The sequence below is a fragment of the Scophthalmus maximus genome, chromosome 7, assembly GCF_022379125.1.
Source record: "Scophthalmus maximus strain ysfricsl-2021 chromosome 7, ASM2237912v1, whole genome shotgun sequence".
Classification (NCBI taxonomy): domain Eukaryota; kingdom Metazoa; phylum Chordata; class Actinopteri; order Pleuronectiformes; family Scophthalmidae; genus Scophthalmus; species Scophthalmus maximus.
This window is the reverse complement of record NC_061521.1, coordinates 14,320,285-14,335,000: the sequence shown is the minus strand read 5'-3', so window position 1 is coordinate 14,335,000 and position 14,716 is coordinate 14,320,285. Positions and strand designations below refer to the sequence as shown.

At 41.0% G+C, this 14,716-nt stretch overlaps 1 protein-coding gene and 1 long non-coding RNA gene across 3 annotated transcripts in view; one reads left to right on the top strand and one right to left on the bottom strand.

The window, feature by feature from the left end:
• The window catches only part of c2cd4a (C2 calcium dependent domain containing 4A), a 2,183-nt gene extending 1,282 nt beyond the window's left edge, over positions 1 to 901 (top strand). Inside the window, exon 2 of the mRNA XM_035642015.2 lies at positions 1 to 901. This exon is cut by the window's left edge and continues 555 nt beyond it. Coding sequence (XP_035497908.1) covers positions 1 to 805 — 805 coding nt within the window. The 3' untranslated portion in view covers positions 806 to 901.
• Positions 902 to 1,270: 369 nt separating this feature from the next.
• Positions 1,271 to 8,899, bottom strand: LOC124850108. Of its 2 annotated transcripts, none has more exons than XR_007030960.1 (3): positions 8,141 to 8,899; positions 7,826 to 7,916; positions 1,271 to 3,763 (listed from the first exon to the last, which is right to left on the bottom strand). It is a non-coding gene; the product is annotated as an uncharacterized LOC124850108 (long non-coding RNA). The 2 variants fall into 2 exon arrangements; XR_007030961.1 differs by having other exon boundaries at positions 8,281 to 8,899.
• Between the last annotated feature and the right edge of the window lie 5,817 nt (positions 8,900 to 14,716).

Sequence of the window (14,716 nt, the reverse complement as noted above, 5' to 3'; positions counted from 1 at the left end):
CAGCGTGTGCACCAAAGTCTCCCCCTCCACCTCGCCTTCCTCCTCTCCTTCCTCTCTCGGCCTCAACACCCTGACCTCCAGGCTTTCCCCGAAATTATACTCCCTGAACTGGCAGACGGCTTTGGACAGTGACACGACTTCCTCTACTGAGTCCTCTCCTTTCAACTCACCGCTGCTGACCAGGTGCCCTGCCAAGTCGTCCCTCTTCAAAACACTGAGTCATGAACTACTGCTCTCAAGGAACATGAGGAAGGCAATGGTGTCCAGGAACAATTCCCTATCTACAGATGAAGGCAGCTCCACAGACAACAGCCCCAATGTCATGAGGAGAGCATCAGAGGGGTTGGCTGAAGGCCTGCCCGGCAACTACAGCCTGGCGCCGCCCACCATCTTCCCCACGGACTTGACTCTGCACAGAGAGAAGGTAATGAAGGAGAGAATGGTACCCGTAGGGAAAGACGGCTGCCTGAGACTCTCAGCGGAGTACTGTCCGGATAACCAAAGACTACGCGTTCGACTGATCAGTGCCGAGGGCCTCTATCCTCCCTCTGTAGATCCGAAGATTATCAACTGCAGCGTCAGCCTGTGTCTGGTTCCTGGAAAAATCCAGAAGCAGCGCAGCACAGTCATCAGAAAGAGCCGTAATCCCATCTTCAATGAGGATTTCTTCTTTGACAGTATCTCAGAGGAGAATCTCAGCCAGCGATCCCTTCGCTTTAAAGTGGTGAACAAAATGTCCACCCTGAAAAGAGACTATCTTCTCGGTGATTGTGATTTGCCTCTTTCTCACATTGTACCATCATAAGACTAAGTACTTCCTTATAATTCTATTTATTGATTTGATTATTTATTTTCATTTTTGTATCACAAATCTTTATGGGATTTTATAATGATTAAATTATGTAAAACACAAATGTTTTTCTTTTGTCTTTGTCTGTGGCTGAATACATGCTGTCAGAATAATAAGTTGGAATCAGAATAAAGTTATACAAGAAATAACAAATGCCCCACCATAAACAAAAGTCAAAGCTTACCTTATTGTTGCTCATAAACAAACACAAAATTATCCAAAATATTGTTTTACAGACTTTCCATTCTTTGGTGTGTTAATGTTGCTGCGGCATTAGCTGGAGCGATGAAACCAACATCTCATATTTCTCCTAAGCCTGTTGTTTTCTTTCTGACCTTTCACATGATTAAAAATATCATTAGAAACCAGAAACCTAAGAGGGGAGTTTACACTGGTGAGCATGTGCTTAATTTTAATCAGCACACAACAGGGGCGGTCTTCTCCGCAGTGATACAGAGCAGAGACAGACATACACTGACACACTGTAACAGCAATATTTTTACAAGCTGAAACACATGTATTTTCCTCTGGTTTTTCATAAAGAAAATGATTAAGAGAATATTTCTAAAACCTCCAATTAGTGTGCTTTTGAGATGGATGATTCAATCAAGATTTCTTTCTTTTTGATAGTTACGCACTCAGGAAACACGACTCTGTTTTTTCCCACTGAATATAATTTAGGTGCAGCTAAAATGATGAAATTAAGAATCATAAAAATGAAATGAAATTTTATGAAATGACATTAGAAGATTTAATTTGTGTCATATCAGGATAAACTGCAGTGCTTATAAAATAGAATATGAACTCAAACCGGCCCTGTTTTCAGACGACTATACAGAGCCAAACACATCCTGTTTATGGGGGAGACAAAAACAGCATCTCTCTGTGCAATATACATGTTTGCACAACTGAACAGAGCAGAGCTCTTAATGTAGACTCTGGGCATGTATATCCTGCTGCTTGCTGCAATAAAGATCAGGCTTAAAAGCACCGGCTGCCACTATAGCTCCTAGTTAAAGATTAATAGGTTTCTCAGGGCTCAGGAAGGCTCTGATGGGGGAAAACTGCTGGCTATACAGTACATGACGAAACAACACACAGCAAAGGGATGAGATGCAAAGCATTTGCAAATACTGTACATATAAATAGCTATTGCTGCCAAAATTGTAGTGCTGCAGCGTTGATTGGTTGAAAAGCTCAATGGCTGTAATGACGCATGCTTTATAATGCAAATATTTTACTTGATTTAACAGTTTGAATTGTGCTGCTGAGAAAAGCCTCTAGACAAATATAGCCCGTGATCCACTTTCAGTTTGATCTACAGATTCAACAGGGCCACAAAGACCTGCAATCCCCTTTCATTTTGTTTTGATGGAAATGAGGGGTTTTGTGTTACAATACGTGGTTTGATACACAGGCTTCTTAGTCACCGTGACACACGGGAACATCTCATTGCTGACAAAGAAACCCATACAAATCCCACACGAGAACCTCCTTTTTTTTTTCTTTCAACAACACCACTCTTCACCGGATGTGTTTCCCGATCCTGTGAGGAGGCTGATACTGCTTGAACGCTTTTGTGCTGAGTGTTGACTCAGCTGTGAAATGCCCTGTAATGAATTAGAATTACCTGTGATTCCCCTTGCTGGTCAACCACAGATAGGATTCAGGGGGATTTCAAAAGAGCAGAGGCATTGGTTTCAGTGAGCACACAGGTTGATCTGTGCTCGTGCCCCTCATACAAAAATGTATAAAATTGTTGGGCATTGAATAAAAGCATCAAATAATGAGAGCAATCCAGATCCACTTTGAAATCAATTCTCAGACAATCTGTATCAGAACACACGACTGTAATTTAGAGAACCCTTTTATATTTGCCATTTGAACACACCATTCTCTCATTTCTTCAAATGGAAGAAAATGTTTTCTTACTAAGAAATGAAAACTATGTCCTTTCCCTGCCATATCTCACTTGTCTTATTTTTCTATAGCTTCCTACGTAGGTCTGTTCTAACCAGTTTCCTTATCTTGTTTTTTTGTTTAACCAGGCTCTTATACTATGCCAAAAGAAATATAACATACACCTTAAAATGTCACTGGAAACACATTTGATCAATGTACTGTAGTCACCAGAAGGCCCTTTACGCCACCCACTCATGTTCTCAGGGTAGCTTTGGACTTGGAGTGACCAAAGATAAGGTGGACCTCTTTTGTCATTTGTTATCCAATTCCCACTACAATCCAGCTGTCAGAGGAGGCAGCTAGCCTGCCACCAGTTGGTCTAATGAATAAAACAAACAAAAAAACACCTTAGGGCAGCCTTTTTTGTATTTGATGTGGTTATGCTCAACTGAAAAACTGAGCCAAACTAGGGAAGTGAATTAAGGTGTATTGAGGGCACGTATATTTTTCATATAGCTTTGTCTGAGGGAAGACCCTCAGTCTCACCCCTGGTGAACAGGCCTACCATGCATATTAGCTAATGCTCATACAGTCACAACATTCCAAACAATAGTAACCTTGATTTTTCTCTTACCCAGTAATATATCTTCTATGTTCAAGTTTACAAAAAGAAAATTAGATGGAGATTAGAAAGATAAATTACTTTAGTAATCCAGATACTGGATTATATTTTCAATATGTAATAGAGATATTTGTAAGTACGCAAGACACAAGAAGAAGATCTATTGGATATAAACATTGTGCAACCTCAATCAGTCCTCGCTGGAGTGGGACCATCCTTCTACAAGTCTGGGTCAGGACGGGGAAGTGGATCATCATGCTCGCATATTACTTCCAGAGCTGCACTTCCTCACGGGGAATAGGGAGAAGGCCTTAACACCGACAGGAACAGATCAGCACACCAAAGGGGGTCGTCCCCAGGGTCTACTGCTCTATGGGCTCATGTGTGCTCTGTAGGAGGAAGGGAAATTATGAATTATGAGAGGTTATGGAAAGTGGGAAACTTTACATTACTTCTTCTTCATACAAATTTAAGCCAGTAATGTCGTTATACTTCAGCTTGTGCAGTGGCCAGGAATCCCCCCCCGGTTTCTTCAGCAACTGCATTTTCTGGTTGCCATGACGTTGTCTGGTCAAAGTATTCCGTTAGTCCAATAAGGAAAGGGGGTGAGCTTATTGACTGCATGTATGCAGATGACCATTGAAGGTGACTGTTAATGGCAACCTGACTGTCTTTTAATTTTTGAGCATAAAAATACATGCAATACACTGAATAGTCACAACATTAAAACTGATAACTGGTTTTAATGTTGTGGCTGATTGGCTTGATAGACAAAACCCTAAATTTGATCTTCGGTTATAATATCTAACAGCTGTGCGAGTAACCTGATTAAAAAGGGTCAAAATGTTCCATTATGTCAGTAATGTTGCTGTGACATCACTGTTTATGATCCACTCTGGTCAACACTGCCCTCAATGTTCAGTTAAGCACCAGATTAGTGGAAGTAATGAGCATGCCATTCAATACAGTTTAGCTGCGTCATGAGTTTGCATGAGGACACATCACGTAATATGAAACCACATCTGACACAGACACACACAAATACAATACAACCAACACCCTGGCAATGTTTTTTTGGGGGGTTTAATCCATCAGAAAATTTGCTTCTAATCACGTGCCACTTTACCAGCGCCACACTAACATTTCAGACCCTTCATTCTGCCACTTACATCTATTTAACTGTGGCACAAAGTCAACTTCATGTAACCACACAACATATTGTTGTCTGTGTAAACATTCACAGTTTACAAAAAGGCTCAGCACAAGTCATGCTGTATCTGCACGTAGCAGACTCATCACACCGACTGTGCACCTGTCCAGTGTTATACCGCCCACTCAATCACCTCAAGACCTGTATGGAGCGGAGTCCAAGCGTGACCTGTTTTGGTACATAACAACCAAACAAACTGAAGGTTGGACTTCCTCGCATCCGATCAGACCTACACTATATAAACAGAACAAAGGTGTTCTCGTCAACCCTGCTCTGTTTTGTGGCTGCTTTGGGTCCACATGAAGCCGCCTGAACACCGCGGCGGTCTCGCTGAGGAAAGCATTTACTCACAAGCGTGGCTGTTTGGTTATTGAGTTTCTGGACAGTATGCTAGTACGAGGCAAAGGCTAATAATAACTCATCACAAGGTCTTGTGTAACACACCAGTGGTGTGTGTTCATTTCTCAGTTGCCCCCTGATGTCTGATCACACTCGGGAGCAGGCACTTGCTGATGGGGTGGTTAATTGCATCAGAACAGTCAGGACAGGGTTTGCACAATGCTGTCTGCATAACAATTACACAGTTAGGCAAACAGTCAGCCACATAAAAAATCATGTGACCGTCGATGGGGGACATGACACACAGGAATACCTAAATTTGTTTGATTAACGTCGAGTTTGAATCAAGGCAAAATAAACGGTGCATATTAGGTGAATGGAAAGACGACACTGTCTTCCTGCCTGTCTTTCTGTGTTTTTCCTCTTCCAATAACGCCTTCCATTCCCATGGCAACGGGGCCCAGTTCCAAGGGAAACCATGGAGATCCTGCCTTTCATGTGTGAGATGCTTTTATTTCGACACATAAGTTGATAGAGGCTGTCCCTGTCTGTTTGATTCAGATGCATCTTAGATTCAGTCACGCTGCTGCTTGCATCCAGAGCCAGCTGTCAGTACACCCCTTCCTGCACATGTAAAATGAAGTGGGGGGCAAAGTAAGGATTGCTTTGTGAATACTCCACGTTACTCAAAAATACATATAATTACTTGTCCAAGTAGATGGACACATTTAAAATAAAGTTACATTTTTTTACGCTAATTTTCCACACATTTAATGGATTCAGAGAGCCCCATGATTCTCATGACAAGAATAATCACAATGTCAAGATTCACTCAGATGAGTTAACGGGTAAAATACATTAACTTAATCTATTTGAACTTACATTTTTTCCTAACATTTTTAGAGACGGTGAAATTCAAACAGTTGATATGTCATTTCAGAACAAAGCTCATTGTGTCCAGTCACAATTGCATTGTACGGTTACAGTCGTTGGCCTCTATGTTTTGTCTGCCCAGTCCACATACAGTCTGGGGCTTGATCGGGGTCCCTGCAGGCAACGAGACACATCTAGGTCTGCCTGTGTCAGTTTTGCTGTCCTACTTACTATGATCCACTTACACAACCAACATCCAAACCACAGAGGAGCCTCACAGTCCCAAGTCCCCCGACTTTGTTCATCCTTGACTTTGAGATATTATAAAAGTTGAGGACGGCAGAGAAAATTGTTTGTCTGGGCATTTTAGTCAATTAAAAGTCTCATCCCAAATCATTTGTCAACTTAATTATCATATTTTAGGGGAGAAATCCCCTGTGACGATTAACTACTAGGAAAGACCAGGAAAGTGTGTTTTACTTTAGTGTATATTTAAAGACGATATCTTATAGGCTACATCAGATTTTCACATCCTCTAAGTGAGACAGACACAGAAAAAATCAATTCTGCATGGACATATTGCATCATCATATGATTTAAGAAAGGGATGTAAATATAATAATGCACTGTGGACAATAGATAACAAAATGCTTCACTGCCTCTAGTCACTTTATTTAACTGAGAGTAAACATCGAAGCTAGGTGATGGCTCTTTGTTTGCCAAATTGGTTTACTGGGCAACCGACAGACCACGGTTAACTGCAGTGTCATTTTGTGCCAGTGTTCTTTTGACAGCACTGGCACGGAATGATGGGTTTGCCTTAGGAAAGGTGGCTGAGTTTCACCATGAGACATGGACACCTCAAGCTCTGAGACTGCACTTTCAAGTTAGCATAAGCTTCCTTTTCCATGGTAGTCGAAGTCAGAGACCACAGCTGCAATAAATCTGATATGTAAAGAATTGGCTGCTTCTGAAGCACTGACAGTGCCTCAATACATTTCTAATCTTTTGATTGAAGGCAAGATGTTACTGCAGATGTTGATGTTAAGAGTGCACAGACATGGCAGGTTATAAAAATGGAATGGAAGTTCTATTTCAATTAGATATTTCCAGACATGTATTCTAGTCATGAAGTGCCAGGATTATGTCTTGCCCCAAGGGATTAATAGAATGATAGCAACTTTAAGCACTAAATCCTCTATACTGTGTCATAAATCTAAAGTAATGCTTTTTCTCCCCCAGATAGGTTTTCCAGAAATGTTTGTCTCTGCCTCTTTTTTATTTCAAATTTTCTGTGCTTCAAGATGTTATTAGCAATACATTTTCTCTATTGCAGAAAGTAGTATCTATTTGCCAAACTGGTGATAGTACAACATTGCTGACAATTATTATGAAAAGAGTTTAGTTCTTCTATAAATGAAATGTATTATTATTATTATTATATATAGAGGAGAATAATTATCTATATTTAAAATAATTTAAGGGTTTGACAAGGGCTGTTATCACTCTGTGATCAAATGTTCAAAGTCAAATTTTTTTTTCCTTAGGATATTTCACGAGCTCGCCTAGTTTCAATTGTTCTACAAGACAGCATGATGTTCATTTTGTAAAAATCACGGGCCCACGTAGAGCTTGTGATTGACAGCTGGTACCGTCCAATGAGTGCAGGTGACAGGTGGAGGTGGACGTGCAGTGCAGAGAAGTGGCGACAACGGAAGTCCAAAATGCTTGCAGGTCACGTGACGTGACTCACGTAGACTTCACATAGTTCCCGGAAGTTCTTGGCGCGCAATTACAATCCATTATTCAGAGCGACAGAACTGCGATTTTTTGGTAATTAGTAGTCAATAAATGTATCGGTTTACAATATAGCAGAGCGACATGCCTATGTAGTTACTCTATGTAGTTACTCAATAAGTTTAAAAAAAAAAGAAAGTAAAATTCAATTGATAATTGAATGCTTTAATGCGCATGTTGATTTGATTTAGATATGCTGATAATATACAATTGGATTATTTAAACGTCTTACCCTTTGTAGGTGCAACACAGACGGTCCATTGACTCCATTCTTCTGCTGCTCGCTTCCGGGAACTGTTGAGAGGCTCCATGATCCGCCATTGCTGGGGGAAAAAAAAGTCCATTGGAGTGAACGGAGTTGTCGCTGCTGCTGCTGCCCCCCCACGCTCAACTCCAGACTTTAAAACGGCAGCCCTCGCGCCAATAGGTGACGTCACGACACTGAAATACATGTTGTAAGAACACTTAAAATGCCAACAGGAGGCTTCAAAAATTTAACAGTACACTTTAAAAAATCCCAAGGAACACGTGCTGCCGATAAACACACCGTTGTAGTAGCGCGTGCAGCTCCCCCGTCCACTCTCATGTCTTGCTAGCTAACTGCTGCTGTTAGCCTCTGTGCTAGGCTAGCTCCCCTGTAACGTTACAACTGCTGCACAACACGACCGCTTTTTTTTTTTTTTTAACCTGCAAGCCTGTCGACAAACTTCCCAAACACACCGAACGACGATATGGGACAAAAACCCAGGACCGGTTAGTGATTCGTCACATCTCATCACCGAGGAGGAGTTGTTTCACTCCAGATAAACTTGGACCAGTCACGGCCTCTTCCTACCACAGCGTAACAGCCGAGATTGCTGGACAGCACTGCTTCACCCGGCCGAGGTAAGCTTGGGCCTTTGGTGCTTCCTATAACATGATCAGTCGATGTCTCCACTGTGTGCTGTGGGTGACCATTATAGTGCTCATGCTAACAATGCTAATGCCGCTGGCTACTTTATTATTGACCTGTCGTGGCGTGTGTGCTGCTAACCGCCCAGCTCCTGTCTTCAACCTCTGTGTGGTTGTGTGGAGCATTAGCTCTTAGCTGACCCTGGTTGCCCTCTTGTTGTTGTTGTTGTTGTTGTTGTGGTTGTTGATTGACAGATGCACTGTGAAGCTTTGAGGTTGTTGGATTATGATGTGGTGTAAGACTGTGTACTCAATGTTTGACCTGTTTGGGTGTTGCACCTGTTTTAGTATGGTATCATTTTATGTCTTTACTGTCTCCTCAACTAATGTCATTTTGCTAGGGGATATTTCATTTTCTGTAGTTACTAGAGATACTTTCTAGCCCATTCCTGTTTCCCCCCCTTGTTTGTTCCTTTTGTGGGTACCGGTAGTCATGCTTTGATGTTCATCTTTCTTAATTTTAAAGACCTGATTCTCTACAATGGCCCATCACATTTTGTAGAAATTCACTTGATTCCTTGCAATGGTGGTGTTGCAAGGGGATTGCTATATGGCAAAGCATTGGGCATTTATTTGTATAGTGCCTTATCATACACAGAGGTCATTCAATGTGCATTACAGATAAAAAGAAACATAAAAAGTACAGGTTAGAATGAAGCATAAGAAAAGGGGAAACATTAAAAACTATAGAAACGGTATAAAACAACAAATTATAAAATGGGTAATGTCTGATTAAAGGGCTAATGCCAAGTTCCCATGTGTTCATTGTCACCATCATGGCCCACACAATGTGCACTCCACACAATAGCAGCCAGCAGCAGCCTCTGTATTTAATATATCTCTGCTCATGCTGAACCTGGTGTATGCTGTCAGAGTCTAGACGCCAAACATAAACTGTGTGCATTATCTGTATTCACTCAATTAGAAATTGTTGTTCCATATTGGTTGGCTATTTTATTATAGTTCTCAGAACCAATTGGCTCTGGAGTTTGTTTTCCTTTTTCTTTTGATTAACCAACCTTACCATTGCATATACCAGTGTTCTGAGCTTGGTGACAGAAACAAGTTATCAAAGTAAACGGATTATGGTTATGTTAGTAAAAGTTTTACTGTCATGGCATTTATATTCAGCAGCAAGCTGACGCTGAAGATATAAAGCCAAATGCGTGTGGAGCTGCTGTGACTGTAGACTGACTCAGTGCAACAAGGCCTCCTTACATCGTGGTGGATAATTATTTGCTTCATTTGCTGTTCGGCCCCGCTGTCACATTACACAACAGAAAAAAATGTGTTTTGATTAGTAGCACAGGCAACAGGCATCCTAATCTGCTGGAAGCTTAGTGAATCACTAATTTGGCACTCTGATCAAACCCTTAATTGATTCAATTGGTGAATAATCGCCCCTAGTTCCTCTCTGAGGGCTACCTCATGCCCCAAGCCTCGTGCATCAAGTTGAAAGCGTGACTTTCCGAGGTCACAAAGCTCAGGTCTCAGCAGGGCACATGTTTCACGCCATGTGAGGCAGCATGTGTTTGTACACGTCAGTGCCACAGTGCGGTGAGAGGGCACATGTTTGTGTGTGTGGCCTTATGTTTATGCATGCAAAACTGTCATTGCTGTATACGCCCTGCTCTATGTTTGGTGACAGGGCTTGGGTCAAAGTAGACAATGCAGATACTAGTGTAATTACTATTTCACTTGTTACTTTGTTAAATTAAGACTTTAAAAGGAAAGTATTGTCCCATGGCAATTTAAGTAGATTACGGATACTGTCTAGTCACCTCTCTTATATGTTGTTCAGGTGAATGTTATCAGGATTAGTTCATCCAAGGTGTGTTAGGCCTTTAAAAAAAAAGTGTTTTGGCATGTCACTGAAAAAGAATAGGGTTCTTAATGAACTTAAGCATTCACTACATTATCTGGGATAAGGATTCTAGGATTTCTACAAGGCCTAATTAAGACACACTGTCAAGTGTGAATCTCACAATTTCTTAGAATTGTCCACGTGTAAATGACATGTAGTGTGGTGACCCCATTTTGAGTGTATTAACTGCAGTATGTAAGTGTTTCTACTGTAATTACATTTCTGCATCAACCAAAGAAGATTTGGAAGAAGCACACAGAGGTGACAGAAATTGACTATGAAACGAAGATCATTGTTATATTATGTAAGTCATCCTTGTAAGGTCCAGTAGCTCCAAATCTCCTGCAGGTGAACGTGACAGTATTTTCATTTTACCACACAAGTGCTCTATGTAAGTGAACGTGGCCCTTAACTCAGCCACACATCAATAGTGATACGAATGAATACATATCAGGTCCTTCTCAGGTCTGATTGGTCCTTCACAACTAATACGCGACCACACGGCCCCCTCCTTATTCTCTCAGGCTCACACTGACACATTGTCACAGTTTCCATGTCCTGTTTTTCTGATGTTAAAACTACAGCCTCGGGCACCACGCACACAGCCTTTTATTTCTTCAAAGCGGAAATGACCTGCATCTCTGCCCCATTAGAACAGACCTGCATACGCTTTAACACACTTCCTTTTGGTCCAAGAAAATCTGTATGTGACGTATTTTGGCTCAGAATAGCAAATGACCACCAGTTAAGCACAGAATGTTCCGTCACTCAGTTCTGTAGAAGTAGTGGTAGTAGTGGTAGTAGTAGTAGTAGTAGTAGTAGTAGTTGTTGTTGTTGTTGTTGTTGTTGTTAGCGAAGTTCGAGTACATTTGACTGAACAAGCACAAAGCTAAAAGTAAAATATTTTGCCTTTTGAAGAGAAAAAGTATTGCTCTGCCAGCTGCTTTATATTTGCTGAATTAAAATGTTTTGGTTTTATTTTGTATTTGGAAATTTAATGTGACGAGCTGTATGTTGTGTTAATGAAGTATTTATCTCAGTAATTATGAGGTTTAATTAATGCTTCTAGTGTAGTTACCACTTAGCACCACCTAACACCAGTGTGATGTCGTGAGCAGGTAGTTGACACTTTAACAGCAGCTTAATGTGTGCCGCCATCTGCTGGTGATACCACGTCACCTCAGTCTGAACCAAACCCAATTTTGTCTCTTTGTAAAACTTACCGCACAGGGCAAATGGATTGGGTTTTAAATTTATTCTGACTCCTTCTAAACATATATTTTTTAAACATCTTAATTCTTAGCAAGGAACTTGTTAATTTCACTGTTACACAAAACAAACTCTGCATGTGTACCAGTCATATCTGCTTTTTGGGTTCACACGTATGAAGGCACAAGCATGCAAAAAAACACATGGACGTGACGGTATAAAAAACACAGACAGTCCAGAGATCTCTTTATTGGGGGAGTGCAAACAAAAGGAAAACGAGGGAATGCTTGACTTTTGATTTACACCTTAAATATCTCTTTATTCTGCCCCACAGCAATTATTTACAAGTGTTTACTCAACAACATGAAGTATGTTCCCAGTAAAGAGACACTTGTTTACTATCAATCACTGGGACCGGGCTCATGAATGTTAGGATACTCAGTGTGAGACCCTTTCTCTCACCATGCTATTTTTAGTAGACACCAATGCCTTCCGGCAAAAATCACATGAATATGGATAGTGTGCTCGGCTGTACAGAGTGGTTTGCAGCAAGAGAGCAATGATTCAGAAAGACAGCCTGCACGTACTCTGTGTGTGTTCAATAAATACCAGACCAGCGCAGGAGTATCATTGGGTTTTCAAGGAATAAGATACTGAAGGTTTATTGGGCACTAAACTTGTCTTTTAAAGTGTTGTTTCATGAGAAAACTGCAATGTAGAAATCAAGATTTACCTCCATACTTAGAATACATATAATTGAAATAATTTTGTCTTCTGTTTTATGAATTACATTCATTTTTACTGGTGGCCCAAGTAACTAGTTTTGTCACACCAGCACCCAGTCAAAGATTATTAACTCACTTAATTCTTGATTATTGAAAATGGTGTCAAATAACAATGACAATCATGTTTCACAATAGACAACTACAGCTACGTAAACCAGCAGATTCCCTAATCTGCTACTACATAATAGTTTTTCAGCTCGTTGCAATAATTCTTTCCCTCTCTCAAGCTCATAATTCTTGTGATCATAAGAGCTCCCATAAAATAAATGGATTCATGATGCAGGATTGTACTGTAAAATTTGCTTTAAATATAAAATGTAAGTAATACTTAATTAGCAGTGAGCAATAAAATATTGAATTGAATTTTACTGCAAAATAATACCACAAAATTCATCATAAATGATTCTTGTTGTTTTTTTCTGAATCGTGCTTATTTTCTCCATACCAGAAATCCAATCATTCATTATTGTAAAAATAGCAGGGTACTTGACTTTTTCTTTTGCACCAGTCCCAAAACGTGTTTACTTTCCACCACTCTTGTGCCAACCAGCATGGTCTAGCTTCCTGTCCTTGACCTCAGCATACTTTGCAAGTCAATATTATTCAAAGGCTGTCCATGGTTATGCCTTTAAATAGGCCAATTTAGGCTTGGAGCACATGCATCTTGGAAGACAGGTTTATTTTGGTGTACCTCAATTTTTCTCAGCTCTCCTTGGCCGCCGGGAACTATCCTTGAGAAAGAGGCCACAGGCATCTGTACTTTTCTAAACATCGAAAAATCAAGTTGTACTCTCGGTGTAGCAAAAAATACAAACCCACAGTGTCTACCCTCAACAGTTTACAGGTCCTGCAAGTTTAGCAAATGTCCAGCAGAGAGTGCCCTGACTCTGTTTAACAGTGGAGCTGCTCAGCACCAAAGGATGTTGAAACTAGCAAGGTGTGAAATATCTGTTGCGAGATTCTTGGTGTATTATGAGCATGCAATACGAGATGGCAAATTGTAAACTGTATTAGATGTAGTTTGCTTGTTGATGCACTGCAAGTACTTTTGTCTAATTAATTTGTGTCAATACACATGTAGAGGATATTTGTGCTCAGGGGGATACAGTATTCACTTAGCAAATCAAAAATGATTCATTTGTCATGCAGTTTGCAGCTCAAGGCTATGGTAAATCAGTCAGCCAAAGCATTTTCTAGAAATCAGTATCATGGCTCTGTTTTTGTTGATACTGTTTCCATTCTACTGATTCTACTGATATTCTTGTCATTGGCTGCACCTAGAGATCACTTAAATGTCTCTCCTCTCCTCTCCCCTTCTCGCTCCAGTATTACTTCTTATCTCCTTTATTCTCACCCGCCTTGTTTTCTTCAATTGTCCTCCTCTCCCCATGGAGTGGTCTCGTTCTCCTCACTTGCCGATGATGTGGTTTGGAGGGCTGGAGCTGATGCAAAGTGACGTGTCTTCCCATCACAGGAGTGGAGCTGAGGCTGGGCCTCACTTCCCCCGCACTGGGCTGTTTTTGTTCGCTGCAGCTCATGCGGATAATTTGCCGGGATGCAGTGGAGGGCTGTCACAAGGACTTGGCTCAAGGGGTGTGGGAAAATAGCAGAAGCGTCTTCCAAGCTCAAACCCTGCCTTAATGATGAGCATTAAATATGAACATCTTTGTGTAAGCGATGCATTAGGCACCCTACATGTCCCTCTCCTTGCATTCGCTGTTTCTCTCTCTTTTGGTCCCTTCTATCCCTCCCCAGTTCTCGGCAGCCCTGTCCGGAGTCTTGTTTGAGAATCAGTTGAATAATCCAACTGACAAGCAGCCTTTAGGTCATGGCATCGCAGCTCAGAAAATATTCGCAATTCTTTGTGAAAGCACAGCACAAACACAGTTCTCTGTTACTGAGCTAATGTTTCTCTATGAATGAAGCCAAAATGACTAGAGAGAAAACAGTGGCTTGGTCTTGGTCTCGGCATCCTTAATCATTTTCTTTATCTCTCTGAAGGCTTTTAATGTGATTGCCCTAATGAATTGTACTGTACCTGTTTTTTTTCGAGACTGCATAGAACAAGCCTGTCTTTGTAGGACAGCTTCCGTAAGGTAGTACCAGACAAAATGATAAATGAACAGGTGGAAAACTCCTTCATACCTTGCTGATCAGAGATGGCAGTCCCAGTTCAGTTGAACAAGTCTATGTAGAATTGTTCCATTGACAGTTACAGATAAAGTGATCTCGGGGAACTAAGGAAGAAAACACATCACCCTCCCTTAAAATAGACCTCCCTGGGTACTGAAGCAAAGGACAGAGTGACATTGTG